Source organism: Scyliorhinus torazame, chromosome 7 (genome assembly GCF_047496885.1).
Source record: "Scyliorhinus torazame isolate Kashiwa2021f chromosome 7, sScyTor2.1, whole genome shotgun sequence".
NCBI classification, from domain to species: Eukaryota; Metazoa; Chordata; class Chondrichthyes; order Carcharhiniformes; family Scyliorhinidae; genus Scyliorhinus; species Scyliorhinus torazame.
This window is the reverse complement of record NC_092713.1, coordinates 92973162-92997111: the sequence shown is the minus strand read 5'-3', so window position 1 is coordinate 92997111 and position 23950 is coordinate 92973162. Positions and strand designations below refer to the sequence as shown.

Genomic DNA, 23950 nt, shown 5'->3' with positions numbered 1-23950 from the left:
ATTGGCCATGCTAAATTGCCCTTAGTGTTGGGTGAGGTTACTGGGTTATGGGGATAGGGTGGAGGTGTTGACTTTGGGTAGGGTGCTCTTTCCAAGACCCGGTGCAGACTCAATGGGCCAAATGGCGGCCTCCTGCACTGTAAATTCAATGATAATCTATGATTAATCTAGGACAAAGGTTCAGCACAACATCATGGGCCGAAGGGCCTGTTCTGTGCTGTATATTTCTATGTTCTATTAATTTACTGACTTTGACAAAAAAAAAAAAATTGGGGGAGAAAAATTGAGAAGCATTGAAAAAGAAATGAAAAGGTGTCGGGAGTAGGTTCACCTTAATAGTCTGAACCCTACCTGCCAAGGAGTGTGGTGATATGTATGTGCATATCAAGGTATATAGTTATTAGACTTCCGGGTGCGGCGATGACCAGCTAAGTCGCACGTTTCGGCAGCTCCCGGTGGAACGGACTTTAGGGCTCTTGATAGGAGCCCCAACGGCAATTTTAACGGCTAAAAACACCGTGCGGTAAACCAGAAGGGTGTTCCCCCTGGACACGGATGGAAAAAGGAGAGGAAAGTGGCCGGATTGCAGCGGATCCTTTGGAACAACGGCAAGGAAGGCAAGCAGAAACCAAGATGGCGGCGGAAGGTGGCAGTCTCATATGGGGCCCTGAACAACAAGAGTTCTTGAAACGCTGCGTGGAGGAGATTAAAAAGGAAATGAAGAAAGAGTTGTTGGCCCCGATATTACAGGCGATTGAAGGGCTGAAAGAGGAACAAAAGACCCAGGAGCAGGAGCTTCGGGTCGTAAAGGCGAAAGCAGCAGAGAATGAGAACGATATACAGGGCCTGGTGGTGAAGTCGGAGATACAGGAGGCACACCAGAAACGATCTGTGGAGAGGTTGGAGGCACTGGAAAATAACGCAAGGAGGAACAACTTGAGGATTCTTGGCCTTCCTGAAGGTGTGGAGGGGGCGGACGTCGGGGCATATGAGAGCACGATGCTGCACTCGTTAATGGGAGCGGAGGCCCCGATGGGTCCGTTGGAGGTGGAGGGAGCATACCGAGTTATGGTGCGAGGATCGAGAGCAGGAGAAACTCCCAGAGCCATAGTGGTGAGATTCCTCCGTTTTAAGGATAGAGAAATGGTCCTTAGATGGGCGAAGAAAACTCGGTGTAGTAAATGGGAGAACGCGGTGATCCGCGTTTATCAAGATTGGAGTGCGGAGGTGGCGAGAAGGAGGGCGAGCTTTAATCGGGCCAAAGCGGTACTTCACAAAAAGATGATAAAATTTGGAATGCTGCAACCGGCAAGACTGTGGGTCACATATCAAGGGAGGCACCACTACTTTGAGACGGCGGATGAAGCGTGGACTTTTATTGTAGAAGAAAAATTGGAATGAGTGGACTATGAAAATGAACGTTTGGACAAAGTGGTGGGGAGAATGGGGGGGGGGGGGGGCGAAGAGGGGTTTTATGTTTTAATCCTGCGGTATGGTAACTTTTCTCTCTCCCACAGGTGGTGATGGGGGAGGTGGGGAGGGAGAGGAGATGGGGCGTTGGCCATGGGAGGCGGGGCCGAGGGAGAGGCGCGGGCTTGGTTCCCGCGCTATGATAATTATGGCGGGAATAGAGAAGCAGGAAGGAGGGGGCGTCGCACGGTGCGAGCCGTGATCACGGGGGGAAGCCGAGGTCAGCCAGAGTTTGCTGACTTCTGGGAGCAACATGGGGGGAGTAATTACGCTAGCGGGGGGTCTAGCGGGGGTGGGGGGGAGGGGGGAATTACTGGGTTGCTGCTGCTGGGGAAAGGGGGGAGTGGGTACGGGAAAGGATGGGCGGGGGGGCACCGTCTGGGAGAGATACAGCTGCGTGGGAACTGGGTGAGAAGCTGGAAAAAGATGATGGCTAACCGGCAAGGGGGGGGGGGGGGGGGATAACGGGGGCAGATACGTGATGGTGAGTGGCAAATTACAGGGAGAGATGGTGGTTTTGGTAAATGTGTATGCCCCGAACTGGGACGATGCCAACTTTATGAGGCGAATGCTAGGACGCATCCCGGACCTAGAGACGGGAAAGCTGATAATGGGGGGAGATTTTAACACGGTGTTGGAACCAAGGCTGGATAGGTCGAAGTCCAGGACTGGTAGGAGGCCGGCAGCAGCCAAGGTGCTTAAGGATTTTATGGAGCAGATGGGAGGGGTGGACCCGTGGAGATTCAGTAGACCTAGGAGTAAGGAGTTCTCGTTTTTCTCCTATGTCCATAAAGTCTATTCACGCATAGACTTTTTTGTGTTGGGTAGGGCATTGATCCCGAGGGTGAGGGGAACGGAATATACGGCTATAGCCATTTCGGATCATGCCCCACACTGGGTAGACTTGGAGATAGGGGAGGAAACAAGAGGGCGCCCACCCTGGAGAATGGACATGGGACTAATGGCAGATGAGGGGGTGCATTGAAAAGTACTTGGAACTCAATGACAATGGGGAGGTTCAGGTGGGAGTGGTCTGGGAGGCGTTGAAGGCGGTGGTGAGGGGGGAGCTGATATCAATAAGGACACATAAAGGGAAGCAGGAGAGTAAGGAACGGGAGCGGTTGCTGCAAGAACTTTTAAGGGTGGACAGACAATATGCGGAAGCACCGGAGGAGGGACTGTACAGGGAAAGGCAAAGGCTGCATGTGGAATTTGACTTGCTGACTACAGGCACTGCAGAGGCACAATGGAGGAAGGCGCAGGGGGTACAGTATGAATATGGAGAGAAGGCGAGCAGATTGCTGGCACACCAATTGAGGAAAAGGGGAGCAGCGAGGGAAATAGGGGGGGTGAGGGACGAGGAAGGAGAGGTGGAGCGGGGTGCGGAGAGAGTGAATGAAGTGTTCAAGACATTTTATAAAAAATTGTATGAAGCTCAACCCCCGGATGGGAGGGAGAGAATGATGGATTTTTTGGATCGGCTGGAAATTCCCAAGGTGGAAGAGCAGGAAAGGGCGGGACTGGGAGCACAGATCACGGTAGAAGAAGTGGTGAAAGGAATTAGGAACATGCAGACGGGAAAGGCCCCGGGACCGGACGGATTCCCAGTTGAATTTTACAGAAAATATTTGGACTTGCTCGCCCCGCTACTGACGAGGACCTTTAACGAGGCAAAGGAAAGGGGACAACTGCCCCCGACTATGTCAGAAGCAACGATATCGCTTCTCTTAAAGAAGGAAAAGGATCCGCTACAATGCGGGTCCTACAGACCAATTTCCCTCCTAAATGTGGATGCCAAGGTAATGGCAATGAGAATAGAGGAATGTGTCCCGGGGGTGGTTCATGAGGACCAAACTGGGTTTGTGAAGGGGAGACAGCTGAACACGAATATACGGAGGTTGTTAGGGGTAATGATGATGGCCCCACCAGAGGGTGAAACGGAGATAGTAGTGGCGATGGATGCCGAGAAAGCATTTGATAGAGTGGAATGGGATTATCTGTGGGAGGTGTTGAGGAGATTCGGGTTTGGAGAGGGGTATGTTAGATGGGTGCAGCTGTTGTATAGGGCCCCAGTGGCGAGTGTGGTCACGAATGGACGGGGATCGGCATATTTTCGGCTCCATAGAGGGACAAGGCAGGGATGTCCTCTGTCCCCATTACTGTTTGCACTGGCGATTGAGCCCCTGGCGATAGCGCTGAGAGGTTCCAGGAGATGGAGGGGAATACTTCGGGGAGGAGAAGAACACCGGGTATCTTTATATGCGGATGATCTGCTACTATATGTGGCGGATCCAGCGGAGGGGATGCCAGAAATAATGCGGATACTTGGGGAGTTTGGGGATTTTTCAGGGTATAAATTGAATATGGGGAAGAGTGAGCTGTTTGTGGTGCATCCAGGGGAGCAGAGTAGAGAAATAGAAGACCTACCGTTGAGGAAGGTAACAAGAGACTTTCGTTACTTGGGGATCCAGATAGCTAAGAATTGGGGCACATTGCACAGGCTAAACTTGACGCGGTTGGTGGAACAGATGGAGGAAGATTTCAAGAGATGGGATATGGTAGCATTGTCAATGGCAGGGAGGGTGCAGGCGGTTAAGATGGTGGTCCTCCCGAGATTCCTCTTTGTGTTTCAGTGCCTCCCGGTGGTGATCACGAAGGCTTTTTTCAAAAGGATAGAAAAGAGTATCATGGGTTTTGTTTGGGCCGGGAAGACTCCGAGAGTGAGGAAGGGATTCTTACAGCGTAGTAGGGATAGGGGGGGGCTGGCACTACCGAGCCTAAGTGAGTATTATTGGGCCGCTAATATTTCAATGGTGAGTAAGTGGATGGGAGAGGAGGAAGGAGCGGCGTGGAAGAGATTAGAGAGGGCGTCCTGTAGGGGGACCAGCCTGCAGGCTATGGTGACAGCCCCATTGCCGTTCTCACCAAGGAACTATACCACGAGTCCGGTGGTGGTAGCTACACTGAAGATTTGGGGACAGTGGAGACGACATAGGGGAAAGACTGGAGCATTGGGGGGGTCCCCGATAAGAAACAACCATAGGTTTGCCCCGGGGGGAATGGATGGGGGATATGGAATGTGGCAAAGAGCAGGAATAACGCAATTGAAAGATCTATTTGTGGATGGGAAGTTTGCGAGTCTGGGAGCGCTGACGGAGAAATATGGGTTGCCCCAAGGGAATGCATTTAGGTACATGCAATGGAGGGCTTTTGCGAGGCAACAGGTGAGGGAATTCCCGCAGCTCCCGACACAAGAGGTGCAGGACAGAGTCATCTCAAAGAAATGGGTGGGGGATGGTAAGGTGTCGGATATATATAGGGAAATGAGGGATGAAGGGGAGACTATGGTGGACGAACTAAAAGGGAAATGGGAAGAAGAGCGAGGGGAGGAGATTGAGGAGGGGCTGTGGGCAGATGCCCTAAACAGGGTAAACTCGTCGTCCTCGTGCGCCAGGCTAAGCCTGATTCAGTTTAAGATATTACACAGGGCACATATGACTGGAACACGGCTCAGAAATTTTTTTGGGGTGGAGGATAGGTGTGCGAGGTGCTCGAGAAGCCCAGCGAATCATACCCATATGTTCTGGTCATGCCCGGCACTACAGGGGTTTTGGATGGGGGTGACAAAGGTGCTTTCGAAAGTAGTAGGAGTCCGGGTCGAACCAAGCTGGGGGTTGGCTATATTTGGGGTTGCACAAGAGCCGGGAGTGCAGGAGGCGAGAGAGGCCGATGTTTTGGCCTTTGCGTCCCTAGTAGCCCGGCGCAGGATATTGCTAATGTGGAAAGAAGCCAAGCCCCCGGGGGTGGAGACCTGGATAAATGATATGGCGGGGTTCATAAAGTTAGAGCGGATTAAGTTCGTCCTAAGGGGGTCGGCTCAAGGGTTCACCAGGCGGTGGCAACCGTTCGTCGAATATTTTGCGGAAAGATAGATGGGGGAAAAAAGGCAGCAGCAGCAGCCCAGGACTTGGGGGGGGTATAGCCTGTGACAAGGCAGTTGCCAATTAGGGCTAGCTTTCATTTTTGTTATTTAATATTTATTTATTTGTTGTTTTTTGTTTATATAAAAAAAGGTCATTATTATCTGTATTGTTATAATGTTGTGTAAAGGATGCACAATGTACTGTGTTGGTTGACCAGAAATTTTCAATAAAATATTTATTAAAAAAAAAGGTATATAGTTATTGGAATGACCTCTGACCAGCAGGTGACGATAGAGATCCACCATGTGACTTGAGAGATTCGGCAGTTGGTCGTGAGTCATGCTAGAGGACAGTCGCATTAGAATTAGCTCCAGGAGAATTCATTTAGTCGTTACAGTTTGTATTATAGTTCATCATCTTTCCATGCTTGATCTTGTTAATGAATTATCTTACTAGGCAAAGGACTAGATGATCTGTGTGTATCTGTACTACGGCCATAACACAGAACATAACAGATAGGAGATTATCCCACCTCCAAGTCTGACTTGACACCACCAACCAGACTAATGCTATTTTAATTTATGAAGTGAGGCCCCATTGTGGACCCAGACCCCCAGATAATGAGTCTTGTCAAGGCAAAAAGATAGTGTCCCCAGTTGGGCTCTCCTCCCCTGGGGGCAGCATTCCATCTTGTCCAAGTTCAACTTGTACCCAGAGAAGGAGCCAAACCTCCCAAGCATAGAGGGTACTGGGTTCGTAATATAGAGAAGGTGGTCATCCACATAAAGGGACACCCGATGCTTCACCCATGCCCTGATTTATCCCCCTTCACTTAATATAGGACCACAACGCTTTCAAAAGTGGTTTTATTGCCAAATCAAACAGGAGCAGAGGCAGTGGACATCCCTGTCTCATGCCCCTATTTAACAGGAAGTAACCACAGTTCAGAGCATTCGTATGTACACCAGCAGTGGGGGCCCTATGCAATAGTCGAATCCAGGAGATAAACCTGTGCCCAAATCTGAACCTCCCAAGAATCTCAGATATTCCCACTCCGCTATCAAATGTCTTTTCGCTCTGGATGGCAGGGCGCCAGCCATAGCACCAGCACGTGGCAAGTAACTTAGCATCCGCATTTAAGAGTGGGATAGGTTGATACAACCCACATTCTGTTAGGTCTTTGTCTTTCTTGATAATCAAGGAGATAGAGACTGTTGCGAAGGTAGAGAGCAACAAATCCAGGGATAAGGAAGCAGAGATAAGGAATCATTAAACATATCCAGGATTAAAAAAGGTACCAACTGCTCCACAAACATCTTATAAAGTTCAATGGGGAAGTCATCCAGACCAGGAACTTTACCAGTCTGCAACAATCCAATGCATTTCATGGTTCCTCTAGGCCCAACGGGGATTCCAACTCCTTGCTCCTCTTCCCCCGCCACAGCTGGGATGGATCTGCTGGCCAAAATGTCAGTCATGACCAATCCCTCAGCCAGAGGCTCCAAACTATAGAGACCACAATTCAAAAGCCGCATTAACCTGAGGGACGGAAACCAGGCTGCCGCTCAGATTACATACTTGGACTGGTGAGCTAAGAGGCGACTAGCCTTCTCCCCGTATTCAGAAAACACACCCCCTCGAGCGTCGCAGCTGGCCACTGCTCTCTGTTGACAATAGCTCGATTGAGTCTGCAGCTTTTTCCAACAACTCCGGGGTTGGGGCAAGTGAGTACTGGTGGTCCACGTCAAGAATGGCGTCCACCAGTTTCTGCCGCTCTGCCCTTGTTGTCTTCATGTTCATGATAATCTCCCTCGGAGGACCCCTTAAAGGTTTCCCATAGTATAGAAGGAGAGACTGACTCATTTTTATTACATTTTATACATTCCCCTATGGCAGTGGGCATGCATTCACATTGTTCGCTAATAACTGTTCGCTAATAACATAATGTCTAACCACCATAGCGGCCGCTAGAAGGGACCTGACCTTGCGCCAAATCAACAAACTGCAGGACCCGGTCTGAAATCACAAATCACTGAGTAACCAGCTGCCATCGCAGAAGGGAGGAGACCTATCCATCACAAAAAAAGATCCATGAATATACCAGATGCATGCGAGAAAAATGAAAAATCTTTGTCACCTTGGAGCAAAAAGTGGCAAGGATCTCGCTCTCCTCTTTCCCACAACAAAGCTCTGGCCACCCCTGATGGGAGTCAGAGACTTGGACCGATCGAGACAAGGGTTTGGAACACAATTTAAGTCCTCACCCAAAATAAGCTGATGCGAATTCAAATTTTGGATCGTCCTAGTTTGGAACATAGACATTAGCAGAAGAACTGGAATGTCTGCCAGAGAGCCATTGTCAATAATATGTCTGCCATTAGAGTCGGACAAGATCTTTGTGGCAGAAAACGGAAACCTTTTGTTAATTAATATTGCTGCACTCTGCCATTGAAGCCTGAATGGAAGACTTATCCCAACCACCCCTTCCGCCGTCTTATCTGGTCTCTGACCCACAAATTAGTTTCCTGCAAAAACACATTGGAATTTAAACTCTTAAGGTGAGCAAATACTCCTGACCTTTCTACTGGGCCATTCATCCCCTTACGTTCCAGATGACCAAATGAATTCCCCCCCCCCCCCACTCAATCCAGTCAGCCATTTCCACCAAGAGAGATTGCCCAACAGATACATAACAGGTACAGCAACCAAGCCCACCCAAGATGGCCACAAAACAAAATCACCAGACTATGACTAAACAAAGAAAAAAGGCACCGTCACAAAACTATTCCCACAACCCCTGTCTTTGCCCACCAACACTACCACACTCAGATACACAAATAGAAGCCAGACGAAGCAAACAACTAAAACCTACTTCTAACAAACCTAAACAAAACAAGAACTTAGCTCATTGTCTAAAACACTACTATATTGAGTTGCACGAGGGGTGGCACGGCGGTTAGCACTGCTGCCTCAGGCCCTGGGTCATTGTCCGTGTGGAGTTTGCACATCCTCCCCATGTCTGCGTGGGTCTCACCAACCCCCCCCCCCCCCCCCCCCCCCCCCCCCGCCAATCCAATCATCATCTATTACCAGGCATAATACAACCTTTTGGCCAATTAATTGGCCACCAACCAACCGAATACAGTCGCACCCCATCTCTCAGGTGCCACAAAGTCTGAGTTTTGTTGTTCCGAGAACTAGCACCATATACTCTGTTGCAATTTCTTGAATTCCTCATTCTCTCTGCTGCTTGACTTAAGATACATGTCAATTAAAATGATAGTGGCTAAAGAAAATAATGGGGAAATAAGGAAAGGCCCTTACATCATGGAATGCATAGCCTGCCTCCACCTTCCATTAGAAAATCTCGTATGCCATTGGAAACAAGAAAAGTCTCACCTGTTTTGTCTTGTAGTATTACAACTCCGTGTTTACTGACATTACGTACATTGTATAAAATATGCTGAGGGATGACTTTGGAGAAATCCAGGACATCATCTAATGAAGCTAAGCCTAAGATTTTCTGCAGGCTGGAAAAAAAACACAATACAATACAGAATAATGGATATTGGGGAACTATTATATGCCAATTTGCCGTTGAAGGACAAGAATAGGCTATAATTAGTTTACATTCTCCCACTATATAAAAACATTTATGGACTTTTCTTACTTCAGAAGAATAACTTGCAAAAGGAAAGCAGAGGACGATAGGCTTGAATAGGATTTGTCTGTGGATAGTTATTAAAAATGTAGCTTAGAAGCCGGGGAGACACAAAGATTCAGGGTGTAAAGTTTGAAAGTATATGATCGCTCAATAGTTGGTTGGTAGCAAATCTGTAAAGGACGTGAAGAATGAGCAGTGAGGAACAGAGGACAATCACATTAAAAACATTTAAAAAATTTTTTTAATATAAAAAGAGTACCCAATTATTTATTTTCCAATTAAGGGGCAATTTAGCATGACCAATCCACCTAACCTGTGCATCTTTGGGTTGTTGGGGTGAAACCCACGCAGACACGAGGGGAATGTGCAAACTCAGGGCAGCAGTGGGTTAGCCCTGCTGCCTCACGGCGCCGAGGTCCCAGATTCGATCCCGGCTCTGGGTCACTGTGTGGAGTTTGTACATTCTCCCCATGTTTGCGTGGGTTTCGCCCCCACAACCTAAAGATGTGCTGGCTATGTGGATTGGCCACGCTAAATTGCCCCTTAATTGGAAAAAAAAAATGAACTGGGTACTCTAAATTTTTTTTTTTTAAAAAGAGAATGTGCAAACTCCACACGGACAGTGACCCAGGGCTGGGATTTGAACCTGGGTCCTCAGCGCCATGTGCAGCAGTGCTAATCACTGTGCCATGTGCCACCCTCAACAGAGGACAATCATACATATTTAAACTTTAAAATAAATTGGATCAGTAAGAAATAAATACATTATACTACCCAAAATGGAAGCTGTCTCGCTGGACCAAGTGAGGGTTATTGTGCAATGTTACCCAATAACCAACATGAATAGTCCCATTGGGAAGTTGACAGTAGACAGCCACCTACCCCTTTGAAATGAAATGAAAATCGCTTGTCACAAGTAGGCTTCAAATGAAGTTACTGTGAAAAGGCCCTATTCGCCACATTCCTGCGCCTGTTCGGGGAGGCTGGTACGGGAATTGAACCGTACTGCTGGCCTGCCTTGGTCTGCTTTAAAAGCCAGTGATTTAGCCCTGTGATACTTTGTAGTAAGCAGTCATTGTAAACTCCTATTTTACATTACTCACTGGTTAAGCACAATTTCTCTCCAAGCTTCTTCAATGTCAGTTTGTGTAACTTGTCTGACATGCAGCATCTGTTCTTCAGAAATGACACCTGGCACCTCTTTATTTGCTTCTTCTGCATTCACCTTGTAAAAATTAGACAAATTTATGGAATAAAAACTAATTTATAACTCCGCCAAAATTTAAGAACCGGTTGAAAGAAAGTTAGCAATGTAGAAATAAAGGCCAATGATTGATTTCCGCTGGTGAGATGATGGGGAGGTCGACCCGACCAGGATCTGGGTTAAGGCCTTTTTGCCTGATTTTTCAGGAGACATTCGCAGGAAAGCATTCTGGGGTTGATAAAACAGCGTTCCCGCACTAAACATGTGCCAAAAAGGAAAAGGAAGCAAAAAACCCACAGAAGGTACTTCTTTGGCAGACTTGGAATCTTTTATGCAGTTCCTCAGCAGAGAAAATGGCAGCGGCAGCACGGTCGACGATGGTCGCCCCAATACCAACGGGCGTGGGGAGAAGCTGCAGCCATTGAACCGGTTTTGTCAGGTTTGATGGGTTTACTGCCCCCCCCCCGCCAAATCGGTTAAAAGGGTGGAATATTCAGCAATAGTAATCGCTGACCATGTTCCACATTTTGTGGACCTGGTGGTGGATCCCATTCAGTGCGCGCCATGGAGGTTAGAAATGGCGTTACTAGCAGAGAAGGGGTTTTGTGAGCACGTGTCTATGACCATCAAGGAATATATTAGGTTTAACAGGAACGATTTTGTCTCTCCCTCCACGTTGTGAGAGGCCCTTAAGCCAGTTGTAAGGGGAAGGTAATCTCCTAGAAGGCACATTTAGAAAGGATGGTGAGGGCGGAATGTCAGTGTGATGGCGGGTAGGATCTTGGGAGATAGATAGGACCCTAATCCGGAGTTGCTGATAACTAGGAAGGAGCTGCAAATGCAGTTTGATCTGGGTCCACTGGGAAAACGGTCATCCAGCTAAGGCGCTCGATGGGTTTGGTTTAGGAGTACAGGGAGAAGGCAGGCCACCTTTTGGCTCACCAGCTGAATCGGCGGAGGCTTCCCGGAGATCATACTGATTAGGGAATTGGATAGAAACTTGATCTCTGCTGACGGGGGTTAATGAGGCATTCAAGGTTTGTTTTGTTATACAGAGAATTCCATAGGTAAGAGTCCCTGTGGACATGCGTGCGCCTGTGCCCGCACCCACACAGGATGCCCCGTTATGCTCCCATTAAATTTTATCCGAGGTTTGTGGGACAGTTGCTGCCATTAATAGTAGATATGTTCACTGATTCTTTGGCTCAGGGTTCATTGCCCTACACACATTCACAAACCTCTATCTCTGTCATCTTGAAAAAGAATAAGGACCCCACAGAATGTGGGCCATATATGCCCATCTCTCCATGGATGCTAAGCGTCTGGCCAAGGTGCTAGTGCTGCGATTGGAAGCCTGTATCCCAGAGCAATTGCAGAAGACCAGACCGACTTTGTTAAGGGACAGCAGTTATCACTAATATACCGTCTGTGCTGAATGTGATCCTCTCCCCCCTCTTAAGCCCCTGAACTGGTGGTGATTATATCGATGCATGCTGAGAAAGCAGGGTGGAGTGGGAGTACCTTTTTGAAGTGCTTGGGCGATTTGGCTTTGGGCAGACGTTCATCTCATGGGTTCGGCTACTGTATAGACCACCTATGGCCTGTGTACGCACAGTTTGGGGTATTTCCTAGTGAACAGGGTATGGCGCAGATGGTGCCCATTGTCGCCACTCCTTTTTGCGCTAGTGATAGGACCTTTGGCCATAGCGTGGACTTCAGGTAAATCGTGGTGGGGAGTGGGGGCATATGGGTCTTTATTAGCTAATGACCTGCTTTTGTATGTTACAGATTCAGTCGCCTCCATTGCCAGAGATAGCTTCTGAGTGCCCAAGTGGTCCATGATTCATAGGTTAAACTATACAAGTTTGGAGAGTAGGGAGAGGTCTGACTTACAGAAGTGGCATAACCTTCCGCTTTCCTTGGCGGGCATAGTCCAGACTGTTAGGGTGACCATTCTCCCAAGGTTTTTATTACAGTTTCAATGTCTTCCTATGCCAAGGGTAACATGTTCTTGCCTTTTATTTGGGCGGGTAAGTCACCAGGAATTCGTAGGGTATTCCTTCAGAGGGACCAGCAGTTGGGGGGAGGGGCTGGTGTAACCCAATTTGCTTACTTATTACTGGGCGGCCAATATTGAGAAGGTGCAAGGTGGTTGGGGGAAATCAGATTCTGTATGGGGACAGATGGAGGCAAGTTCGTGTCGGGGCTCAGGTTTATGGGGTTTCGTAACAGCTTCGCACCCGTTCTCCCCGGTGAGGTATTCCTTGAACCCAGTGATGATATTAACTTTAAGGAAATGGAAGCCGTTCAGACAGCATTATAAGATGAGTACCAGGTCATTGTTGGCCCCTATCTGTGGAAACCATTTGTCTGTGTCGTTGAGTCTGGGTGCAACGTTTAAAGTTGTGGGACATTGTGTATTATGGGGACAGATTGTTAGTAGGGAGGGGCTTTCAGTGAAATTTCAATTGTATGGGGCACATTTATTCCAGTTATGTAATTTTGTCCGGAAGGCCTGTCCTACATTTCCCTTACTGTTGCAAACCTTCCTCCTGGGGAGAATCATATTGCTAGCAGGATCTGGGGTTGGGGATTTCAAATATCTATGGGCAGATTAAGTCAATGGAAGGTGTCTCGCTGGACCAAGTGAGGGAGAAGTGGAAGGGGGAACTGGGACCCATTTTGGATGAGGACATGTGGGGAGGCCCTTCATAGGGTGAACTCCACTTCCTCCTATGCGCGGCTCAGCCTAATTCAGCTTATGGTGGTACATAGGGCTCACCGAAGGCTAGAATGACTGGCTTCTTTGCAGGAGTGGAAGACAAGTGTGAGCGGTGCTCTCGTGGGCCTAACCACACCCATATGCTCTGGTTGTGTCAAAGTATGGTATGCTTTTGGGTCTCCTCCTTTAGCACTATTGTCAGCAATTCTGAACACTGATCTGGAGCATTGTCCATCGGTGGCCGTTTTCAGGATGTCGGACTCGCCAGGGCTGCAGACTGGGGTGAAGGCGGATGTTCTTGCCTTTGCCTGGTTCATAGCCCAGAGGCATGTTCCGCTGGGATGGAGATCGTCCACTTGGCCTAGTGCCTCGGCCCAGTTTGGTGACGTCATGGAATTGGTGGAGTACACAGTTAGGGGGTTCTACCTGAGGTAGTAGCCTGAAATCACCACCAGTTGTTATTGAGGGAAATTCATTTTCTGGGCTGCTGATGTTAATGTCCTGTTTCTAATCAATTAAAAATCCTCAGTCTATGTTCAGGTAGGTTCCAGAAAGATAAAGTCAAAGATGCAAGACGATAGTTTGAATGCGAGCATTTGCAGGTACATACATAGAACATACAGTGCCCAAGGAGGCCATTCGGCTCATCGAGTCTGCACCGATCCACTTAAGCCCTCACTTCCACCCTATCCCCGTAACCCAATAACCCCTCACGCTTTTTGGTCACAGGGCAATTTATCATGGCCAATCCACCTAACCTGCACGTCTTTGGATGTTGGGAGGAAACAGGAGCATACTGAGGAAACCCACGCAGACGGGGGGGGGGGGGGAAAAGAGAACTTGCAGACTCCGCACAGACAGTGACCCAGCGGGGAATCGAACCGGGGTCCCTGGCGCTGTGAAGCCACAGTGCAATCCACTTGTGCTACCGTGCTGCCCTGTCACGTGACAATCGGCAGGTAGGAATGTTCCCTTTCAGTCAGGGAACACTTCAGCAGTCAAGGGCATCGAGTCTCTGATCTTCGGGTAAGCGTTCTCCAAGGCAGCCTTCAGGACAACGCAGAATCGCCCAGCAGAAATTATAGCCACGTTCCGCACACAGGTACGGCCTCAACCGGGACCTTGGATTCATGTTGCATTACATTCATCCCCCAACACCTGGCCTGGGCTTGTGAAATCCTACCAACTGTCCTGGTTTGAGACAATTTACACCTCTAACCTGGGATTACCCCTCTCTCTGGATCTGTAAAGACTTAATTACCTGCAAATGCTCGCATTCAAAGTATCGTCTTGCATCTTTGACTTTGTCTATATATATGTTTCTAGAACCTACCTCTTCATTCACCTGAGGAAGGAGCAGTGCTCCGAAAGCTAGTGATTTGAAATAAATCTGTTGGACTTTAACCTGGTGTTGTAAGACTTCTTACTGTGCTCACCCCAGTCCAAAGCCAGCATCTCCACATCACCCCTACTATTGTTATTGGTAATTAGGTGTTCAATTGTATATTTAGGTGGTGGGCATTAACTGGACACCCACTTGTGCTGAAATGGTGGTTTTATATTTGGAGGTGCATGTTTGTAATGTGTCTGTGAATAAAGGTTTACCAAAAAGTCTATGAAGATTAACCCCCAGTTCTCTTCATTGTGAGACTTATCTAGAATAAAATAAATCACACCATTCCAGGGTGGGGGTGAAGGAGGAGAAAAACTAACCATTTCTCAAAGGAGACACGCTGGAGAACTCAGGATCACTCTGGAGCACATTAGAAAGAACACGAGCAACATCCAGTGGCAAGAATATGTAGTTTAAAATCACATTGTGACAAAACACCAGTTTTACTTTCTCAAAGGACAAATGTGGAAATGGAAGATCAAGAAAGCAAATGCTGTACACACCTGTAACTGTAGAATTTCTTTCCCCGTGGGCATTTTTTGAGGGCATTCACAAAAGCCACCTTTTGCCTTTGTACTTGCAGCATTTGTTTTGTAAAATGGAGGATGTCTAGGAACAACTTTCAATGGAGATGTACTAGGAAATCTGTTCAAAAGTACATTAACACTCTACTTTATTTAAAAGTCATGTAACCAAAATAAGCTGTTTTAATGCAAAGGACATTCAAACATACATAGAGAATACATTTAAAGTTTTATTTGCTTTAAGAATGTAGGATCACAAGTGAAAGAGTCATAATACCAATGAAGGGGAATTATAATTTCTGCCCAACAATTTACCTCAATGGCAACAACTAAGTAAATTGTTTTCATCAATAATATATTAAAAACCATGAGTGATTTCAGAATTCTAAAATGGTATATCTATAGATGTAACAAAGGCATTTTGGGAAACAAATGGAAACTAACAAAATGTTACCAGATAGTCAAAGTGAATCATTAAACCAGCAACAATTCAATTGGAAAATTTAGCAATCCCAGAGGGAAGTAATTAGTAACAAAAATGCAATGCAACACATGGAACATTGAAGAGAAACCTCACACTGGAGGGAAGAAAAAGGAATGCCACTTGTTGGTGGGCTGATAGCAGCAGAGGTCTGAAAAAAAGCAGCATCGTAGGGCGGAATTCTCCCCCAAAAATGACTCATTTCAGACGGGAAAACTGGTGCGAATCACATCAGAACAGTTGGCATAATTCCCATTGCAATTCTCTCAAGTCATTTAAAACCCACCAGAAAAAGTGACACGTGGGACTCGGAAGATGCCGACAAGCCAGGCCTCCAGCACCTGGCTGTCTTGCATGCAGACAAAGTGTAATGAAAAAGAGGAAGACTACATGACTAAATATAAAATGGCCACGATCAGCTACTGGGGATACTACTTTACCCTGGGGTGGTACATTTGCACGTAGGAAAGCCAATAGCAGTTTGAATGTAAACCTGCAGTGACTGGTGATATTCACAGAAATGCTTTATTAATCCCATGGTTGTTCTGCACCAATGCATATCCAGAGTAAGCCTAGAACCTATACAGTGTATAGCTCAGGTACGAGAGGGGCTTTACATCCTCTTCCAGGTCATCTCGCACATGAAATGATAAACTGTCACCATAAATTTGTTGAACAATAACTGGAAGATTGGAGTATATACTCAGCATGAAGCAGTCAACCATTAATGTTATACACAAATCCTGAAGCATTGTTTAGATGCAAAAGAGCAATAATAAAATATAATAAAGCAATAATAATAAAAACAAACTTGTTCTCGTTATTCTGAAACAGGTTTATCTGGAAAAGAAGATGGTGTATTACCCTCCCCATCACTTATTGCTACTGTTTGGTCCTATTTCACCCCATCTACTGATTCCAAATTCCTTTCTCTATTCAACTGGCCGTGGTTTTCTCTCAGAGGTGACCTCTAACCAACGTCCTTTAATAGACTGTCCCTCTCAGAGAGTGGTTATCAAAACCTGTATCTACTGACCATTTTAGCAGAGCAAAAGACCCAGTGGATCACCTATTAGCTCCAGCCTGCGAGCTTTCACTTGTACCACAAAACCCTCAAAACTGTGGGAAAAATGGTGTATCAACCAAAACAGGACCAATACAATGATCTCTTGTACCAAGCTGGACAGTTTCAGTCTCTTTTTAAAAAAAATAAAATAATTTTTATTAAGGTTTTCATAAAATATCAATAACAAAATGAAAAAGGAACCCAACAGGGTTAAGTACAAAACAAAAGAAAAGCAACACTCCATACCCCTTTCTCCCCTGTACATAAATAATAAATTAACATTAACACCCCGACTTAACACAACAGGTATATACACCCCCTCAGACCCCCAGTGTAAATAACAAAAACAAAAATAAAGTAACCCCCAGAGTTGCTGCTGCCATTGATCAATGTCTACCGTTCTGCCAGGAAGTCTAAGAACGGTTGCCACCACCTAAAGAACCCTTGTACCAACCCTCTCGAGGTGAATTTCACCCTCTCCAACTTAATAAACCCCACCATATCGTTGATCCAGGATTCCACGCTTGGGGGCCTCGCATCCTTCCACTGAAGAAGAATCCTTCGCCAGGCTACCAGGGACGCAAAGGCCGGAATCCCGGCCTCTTTCGCCTCCTGCACTCCTGGCTCCTCTGCGACCCCCCCAGCCTGGTTTGACCCTGGATCCTACCACCCTCGACACCGTCCTCGCTACGCCCTTCCAAAATTCCTCCAGCGCTGGGCACGCCCGGAACATATGGGTGTGATTTGCTGGGCTCCCTGAGCACCTAACACACCTGACCTACCCCCCAAAAAACCTGCTTATCCTTGTCCCGGTCATGTGTGCCCTGTGCAGCACCTTAAACTGTATGAGGCTGAGCCTCACGCACGGTGAGGAAGAGTTCACCCTCCCTAGGGCATCTGCCCACATCCCTTCCTCAATCTCCTCTCCCAACTCCTCCTCCCACTTACCATTCACCTCCACCACCGACCGAGGCCTCCTCCTTCTCCTGCATCACCTGGTAATTTTCCGAGATCTTCCCCACTCCCACCCACCCCCCCCCGGGAGCACCCTGTCCCGTACTGTGTGTGGCAGCAGCCGCGGGAATTCCACCACCTGCCGCCTGGCAAACGCCCTTACCTGTAAGTACCTGAAGGTGTTTCCCAGGGGGGGGGGGGGGGGGGGGGGGAAAAGAGAGCCCGTACTTCTCCTCCAGCTCACCCAGGCTCGCGAACTTCCCGTCCACAAACAGGTCCCCCAACCTTCGTATCCCTGCCCTGTGCCACCCCGAAAACCCTCCACCTGTTCTCCCTGGGACGAACCGGTGGTTCCCCCGTATTGGGGTCCACACCGAGGCCCCAACTTCCCCCCTGTGCCGCCTCCACTGCCCCCAGATTTTGAGGGCAGCCGCCACCACTGGGCTGGTGGTATACCTCCTTGGAGGGAACGGCAGCGGCGCCGTTGCCAACGCCCCCAGACTCGTACCCACACAGGACGCCGTCTCCAGCCTCTTCCATGCAGCCCCCTCCATCACCCACTTGCGCACCATCGTCGCATTGGCGGCCCGTAGTACCCACAGAGGTTGGGCAGCGCCAGGCCCCCACTATCTCTACTCCGCTCCAGGAACACCCTTCTCACCCCCGGAGTCCCTCGCGTCCACACAAACCCCATTATACTCCTGTTGACCAGCCTAAAGAAGGCCTTTGGGATAAACATGGGGAGGCACTGGAACAGGAACAAAAACCTTGGGAGCACCGTCATTTTGACTGGCTGCACCCTACCCGCCAAGGACAGCGGCAACGTGTCTCATCTCGAACTGCTCCTCCATTTGCTCCACTAGCCTTGTGAAATTAAGCCTATGCAGGGCCCACCAGCTCCTGGCCAATGGGACCCCCAAATACCTGAAGCTCCTCTCCGCCCTTTTTAATGGGAGCTCACCAATCCCCCTCTTCTGGTCCCCTGGGTGAACCACGAACAGCTTGCTCTTCCCAATGTTGAGCTTGTACCCCGAAAAATCCCTGAATTCCCCAAGGATCCGCATTACCTCCGGCATTCCCCCCACCGGGTCCGCCACATATAGCAGCAAGTCGTCCGCATAGAGCGACACCCTATGCTCCTCCCCACCCCGCACCAACCTCCTCCAGTTCCTCTACTCCCTCAGTGCCATAGCCAGGGGTTCAATCGCCAGTGCAAAGAGCAGGGGGGACAGGGGACACCCCTGCCTCGTCCCTCGGTGCAACCGAAAGTACTCGGACTTCCTCCTGTTTGTGGCCACACTTGCCATCGGGACCTCATACAACAGCGCCTAACCCACCTGACAAACCCCTCCCCAAACCTCTTCAGCTCCTACCACAGGTACCCCCACTCGACCCTATCGAAGGCTTTCTCAGCGTCCATCGCCACCACTATCTCCGCCTCCACCTCCCTCGCCGGCATCATGATAACGTTCAAAAGCCTCCGCACATTTGCGTTCAACTGCCTCCCCTTCACGAACCCAGTCTGGTCTTCGTGAATGATCTGCGGCACACAATCCTCAAGGTTAAGACCTTGGCCAGCACCTTGTCATCTACATTTAGCAACAAAATCGGTCTGTAAGACCCACACTGCAGGGGATCCTTGTCCTGCTTCAGGATCAAGGAGATCAGTGCCCGGGACATCGTCGGGGGCAAAGCCACCCCCCCCTCCCTTGCCTCATTGAAGGTCCTAACTAGCAACGGGCCCAACAGGTCCATATATTTTTTTATAGAATTCAACCGGGAAACCGTCCGGCCCTGGTGCCTTCCCCGCCTGCATGCTTCCTATCCCTTTGGTCAGCTCCTCCAACCCAATCGGGGCCCCCAATCCCGCCACCAGTCCCCTCCTCCACCTTCGAAAATTGGTCCACGAAGCGGCCCATCCCTCCCTCCTCCCGTGGGGGCTCGTACCTGTACAATTCCTCATAAAAGTCCCCGAAGACCCCATTGATGCCAACCCCACTCCGCACCACACTCCCTTCCCGTCCTTAACTCCCCCAATCTCCCTAGCTGCATCCCGCTTCCGAAGCAGATGCGCCAGCATCCGGCTTGCCTTTTCCCCATACTCTTAGACCGCCCCCTGGGCCTTCCTCCACTGCACCTCCGCCTTCTTGGTGGTCACCAGGTCGAATTCGGCATGGAGGCTGCGCTTCTTCCTCAACAATCCTTCCTCGGGCACCTCCGCATACCTCCTGTCTACCCTCACCAGCCTCTTCCTCTCCCCCCCGCTCCTTGTGGGCCCTAATGGAGATCAGCTCTCCCCTAACCACCACCTTCAGCGCCTCCCATATCATCCGCACTCGGACCTCCCCGTTATTGTTGGCCTCCAGGTACCTCTCTATACTTCCTCGGACCCGCTCGCTCACCTCCTCGTCCGCCAACAGCCCCACCTCCAAGCGCCACAACGGGCGCTGGTCCCTCTCCTCCCCCAGCTCCAGGTCCACCCAATGCGGGGCGTGGCCCGAAATGGCTATCGCCAAATACTCTGTAGCCTCTACTCTCGCTATCAGCGTCCTGCTCAAAATAAAAAAGTTGATTCGGGAATAAGCCTTATGGACATGTGAAAAGAATGAAAATTCCCTAGCCCCCAGCCTTGCAAATCTCCAAGGGTCCACCCCTCCCATCTGGTCCATAAACCCCCTCAGCACTCTAGCCACTGCCGGCTTCCTACCCGTCCTAGACCTGGAGCAATCCAGTGCCGGATCCAACACCGTGTTAAAGTCTCCCCCCATTATCAGGCCCCCCGCTTCCAAGTCTGGGATCCGATCCAACATGCGCCGCATAAAACCCGCATCGTCCCAATTCGGGGCATACACATTGACCAGTACCACCCTCTCTCCCTGCAGCTTACCACTTACCATTACGTACCTACCGCCATTGTCTGCCACAATGCTCGACGCCTCGAATGACACCTTCTTTCCCACCAAGATCGCAACCCCTCGATTTTTGGCATCCAGCCCAAAATGAAACACCTGACCTACCCACCCTTTCCTCAATCTTACCTGGTCTGCCACCTTCAGGTGTCTCTCCTGGAGCATAACCACATCCGCCTTCAGCCCCTTCAGGTGCGCGAACACGCGGGCCCGCTTGACCGGCCCATTCAGTCTCCTTACATTCCAGGTTATCAGCCGGATCAGGGGGCTACCCGCCCCCCTCCCCCGCCGACTAGCCATAACACCACCCCCCCCACCCTCGGCCAGCCACGCGCCCGCACCCCATGGCGTCAGACCCCCGTCTCGCCCCCCCCCCCCCCCCCACTCCAGCTCCCCCTTGACCATAGCAGCAACAACTCAATCGGTGTCCAACTTCTCGGCCTGAACAAAGGCCCACGCCTCCTCCGGAGACTCAAAATAATGGTGCCGGTCGTTGTAGGTGACCCACAGTCACGCTGGCTGCAACATGCCAAACTTCACCCCCTCCCTGTGCAGCACCACCTTCGCTTGATTGTACCTGGCCCTCCTCTTCGCCACCTCCGCACTCCAGTCCTGGTATATTCGAACCTCCACGTTCTCATACCTGCTGCTCCTCTCCTTCTTGGGCCACCTGAGCACACACTCCCGATCAGCGAACCGATGAAACCGCACCAGCACCCCCCGCGGAGGCTCGTTAGTCTTGGGCCTCCTCGCCAGCACTCTATGGGCCCCTTCCAGCTCCATGGGCCCCTGGAAGGACCCCGCTCCCATCAGCGAGTTCAACATGGTGACCACATAGGCCCCCATGTCCAACCCCTCCGGGAGGCCCAGAATCCGCAGATTCTTCCGCCTCGACCGATTCTCCATCTCCTCGAACCGCTCCTGCCATTTCTTGTGGAGCACCTCCACCTTTACCGCCAGGCCTAAGATCTCGTCCTCGTTGTCGGAGATCTTTTGTCGGGTCTCGCGGATTGCCACCCCCTGGGCCGTCTATGCCTCCAGCAGCTTATCAATAGAAGCCTTCATCGGCTCAAACAGGTCCGCTTTAATCTCTCTGAAACAGCGCTGGATACCCTCCTGTTGCTCCTGCGCCCAATGCATCCACGCTGCCGGGTCTCCGCCCGCCACCATTTTGTTCTTCTTCCCTCGCACCTTCTTCGGGTCCACCACCACCTTTTCAGTCGCCACGCTCCTGGTAAAAGGCATATACTATCGGGGAATTGTTGTAATCTCCTTCCCACACCAAGAAATACAATATAGCAACATTTAAATACAAGGTCCTTCCCTTCCTTCTTTTCTCACCTGTACAGTTGACTGTTATCATCCAAGTTCTCTCCTCCCCATCTTCCTTTTATATCCTCAATTACATGATTCTTCAAAAACTTCCTCAATAATTGTAGAGTCTGTTGACGAGTCACTTCTGGCCCAAAATTACTGTTATTTCTTAGCAGTTCATGTAGCCAGTCCACTGCTTCTGAAGCGGTGAAACAGTTAGTGTATTTTTTCAAGTGCAGTCTATGTTTTCTCAGAGGCATTCCTGCCCTAAAAAGCTTAATTAATTCATTCCACTGAAAAAAAATACAAAGGAAGTCTTTTCAATGTAGTTCTGGAATATATGGCAACTGGACAGAAACAATTTTAGTCTGAGGCATTCAAGACAATTTCAATAGCAAATAAAAAGGAAACGAGGAAATATTTCAAATTCACAAGAAACAAGTGCATGACTATTTTTCCATTTAATTTTTATTTGATTAGCAAAAACCCCTACCCAACCTCACCCTCCCCCGCCATGCCCGGCCCCCACCCCCCTCTTGCCCGGCCCCCGCGCGGTCCCCCCGGCCCCCGCGCGGTCCCCACCCCTGCCCCCTCTACCGACCCCCCCCGCCCGGTCCCCACCCCCTCTACCGCCCCCCCCCCCCCGGCCCGGTCCCCACCCCCTCTACCGCCCCCCTCCCCCTCTCGGTCCCCCCCCCCTCTCGGTCCCCACCCCCTCTACCGTCCCCCCCCCCTCCCGGCCCGGTCCCCACCCCCTCTACCGACCCCACCCCCTCTACCGCCCCCCCCCTTCCCGGCCCGGTCCCCACCCCCTCTACCGCCCCCCCCTCCCGGTCCCCCCCCTCTACCGCCCCCCCCCTTCCCGGCTCCCACTACCGCCCCCCCCCCTTCCCGGCCCGGCCCCCACCCCCTCTACCGCCCCCCCCCCTTCCCGGCCCCCACCCCCTCTACCGCCCCCCCCCCTTCCCGGCCCCCACCCCCTCTACCGCCCCCCCCCCCCCCCCCGGCCCGGTCCCCACCCCCTCTACCGCCCCCCCCCCCCTCCCGGCCCGGTCCCCACCCCCCCCCCCCCCCTCCCGGCCCGGTCCCCACCCCCCCCCCCCCCCTCCCGGCCCGGTCCCCACCCCCCCCCCTCCCTCCCGGCCCGGTCCCCACCCCCTCTACCGCCCCCCCCCTCCCGGCCCGGTCCCCACCCCCTCCCGGCCCGGTCCCCACCCCTTCCCGGCCCGGTCCCCACCCCCTCTACCGCCCCCCCTCCCGGCCCGGTCCCCACCCCTTCCCGGCCCGGTCCCCACCCCCTCTACCGCCCCCCCTCCCGGCCCGGTCCCCACCCCCTCGGTCCCCATCTCCCTCTACCGCCCCCCCCCCCCCCCCCTTCCAGGCCCGGTCCCCACCCCCTCTCCACACCCCACCTCCCAATCCCCCACCCCTACCGCACTCACCCCGCAAGAGCACTCATTCCCTGCATTTGGCACACAGCATTCAAAAGTTTCGTTGCTCCGAACAGCGACCCAAAGCACGAACTACGTAAAATTAACTTACAAGTTTCGTAGCCCTGTAGGGGCCTGGCGTGATAATGCGACTTTCCATGGAATAGACTGCCGGGCTGGTCAGTGATGAAGGCGGCGGTGGCGGGACATTGCAATCCCTGACCGTGACCCTTCCCCAGCCCGTGCGCCTGCCTCTCCCCTGCCTGTGCCGCTGTCACCGCCGCTCTTGCAGACCGAGCTCGAGCTGCCCCATCGCTGCACATTTGAATCCCGAGCTCGAGCGTTTCGCCGCGGCTCATTGGTTAAAGTGTCACGTGATCACTCCGAATATGGCGATCGGCCGTTTGCTTCTCCGATCCGGTCCAGAAAATCGGAATTTGTTTATCAAACACTGCAGCTATTTTAGGCAGTTACTATCTAAACGCAAGTGGTTCAGTTATCCTTTCACGGCGGCTGACTAGACCTTTATTTCATATCCCTAATTGCCCCTTGAGAAGTCGAGCCACCTTCTTGAATTGCTGCAGTCCACATGATGTAGGTACACCCACCGTGCTGTTAGGGAGGGAGTTCAAGGATTTTGACCCAACCAGAATGAAGAATTGGTAGTATATATCCAAATCAGAATGGCGTGTGACAACTGCAGCTGGTGATGTTTCTATAGTCTGCAGCCCTTGTTCTTCTAAATGGGCAAGGTCACAGGTTGGAAGGTGCTGTTGAAGGAACTTTGGCGAGTTTTGGATTTCAAGATGCCACTTTGTGCTGCAGGGTAATGAAAGGAGTGAATGTTTAAAGAGGTGAATGAGTGCCGATCAAATGGGTTGCTCCAGGCAAGTAGA

The 23950-nt window shown here is 50.6% G+C and overlaps 1 protein-coding gene across 2 annotated transcripts in view; it reads right to left on the bottom strand.

Annotated features, from left to right (window-relative positions):
- Positions 1–23590, bottom strand: part of LOC140426378 (DEP domain-containing protein 1A-like) — a 63046-nt gene extending 39456 nt beyond the window's left edge. The window contains exons 1-5 of one of the 2 annotated variants that reach the window (XM_072511062.1): positions 23167–23590; positions 21652–21917; positions 14880–15021; positions 10161–10282; positions 8793–8923 (exon numbers count right to left, since the gene is read on the bottom strand). In XM_072511062.1, coding sequence (XP_072367163.1) covers positions 8793–8923; positions 10161–10282; positions 14880–15021; positions 21652–21917; positions 23167–23214 — 709 coding nt within the window. In that variant the 5' untranslated portion in view covers positions 23215–23590. The remainder of the gene's footprint in view (positions 1–8792; positions 8924–10160; positions 10283–14879; positions 15022–21651; positions 21918–23166) is intronic. The other variant, XM_072511063.1, reaches the window with a different exon arrangement.
- Between the last annotated feature and the right edge of the window lie 360 nt (positions 23591–23950).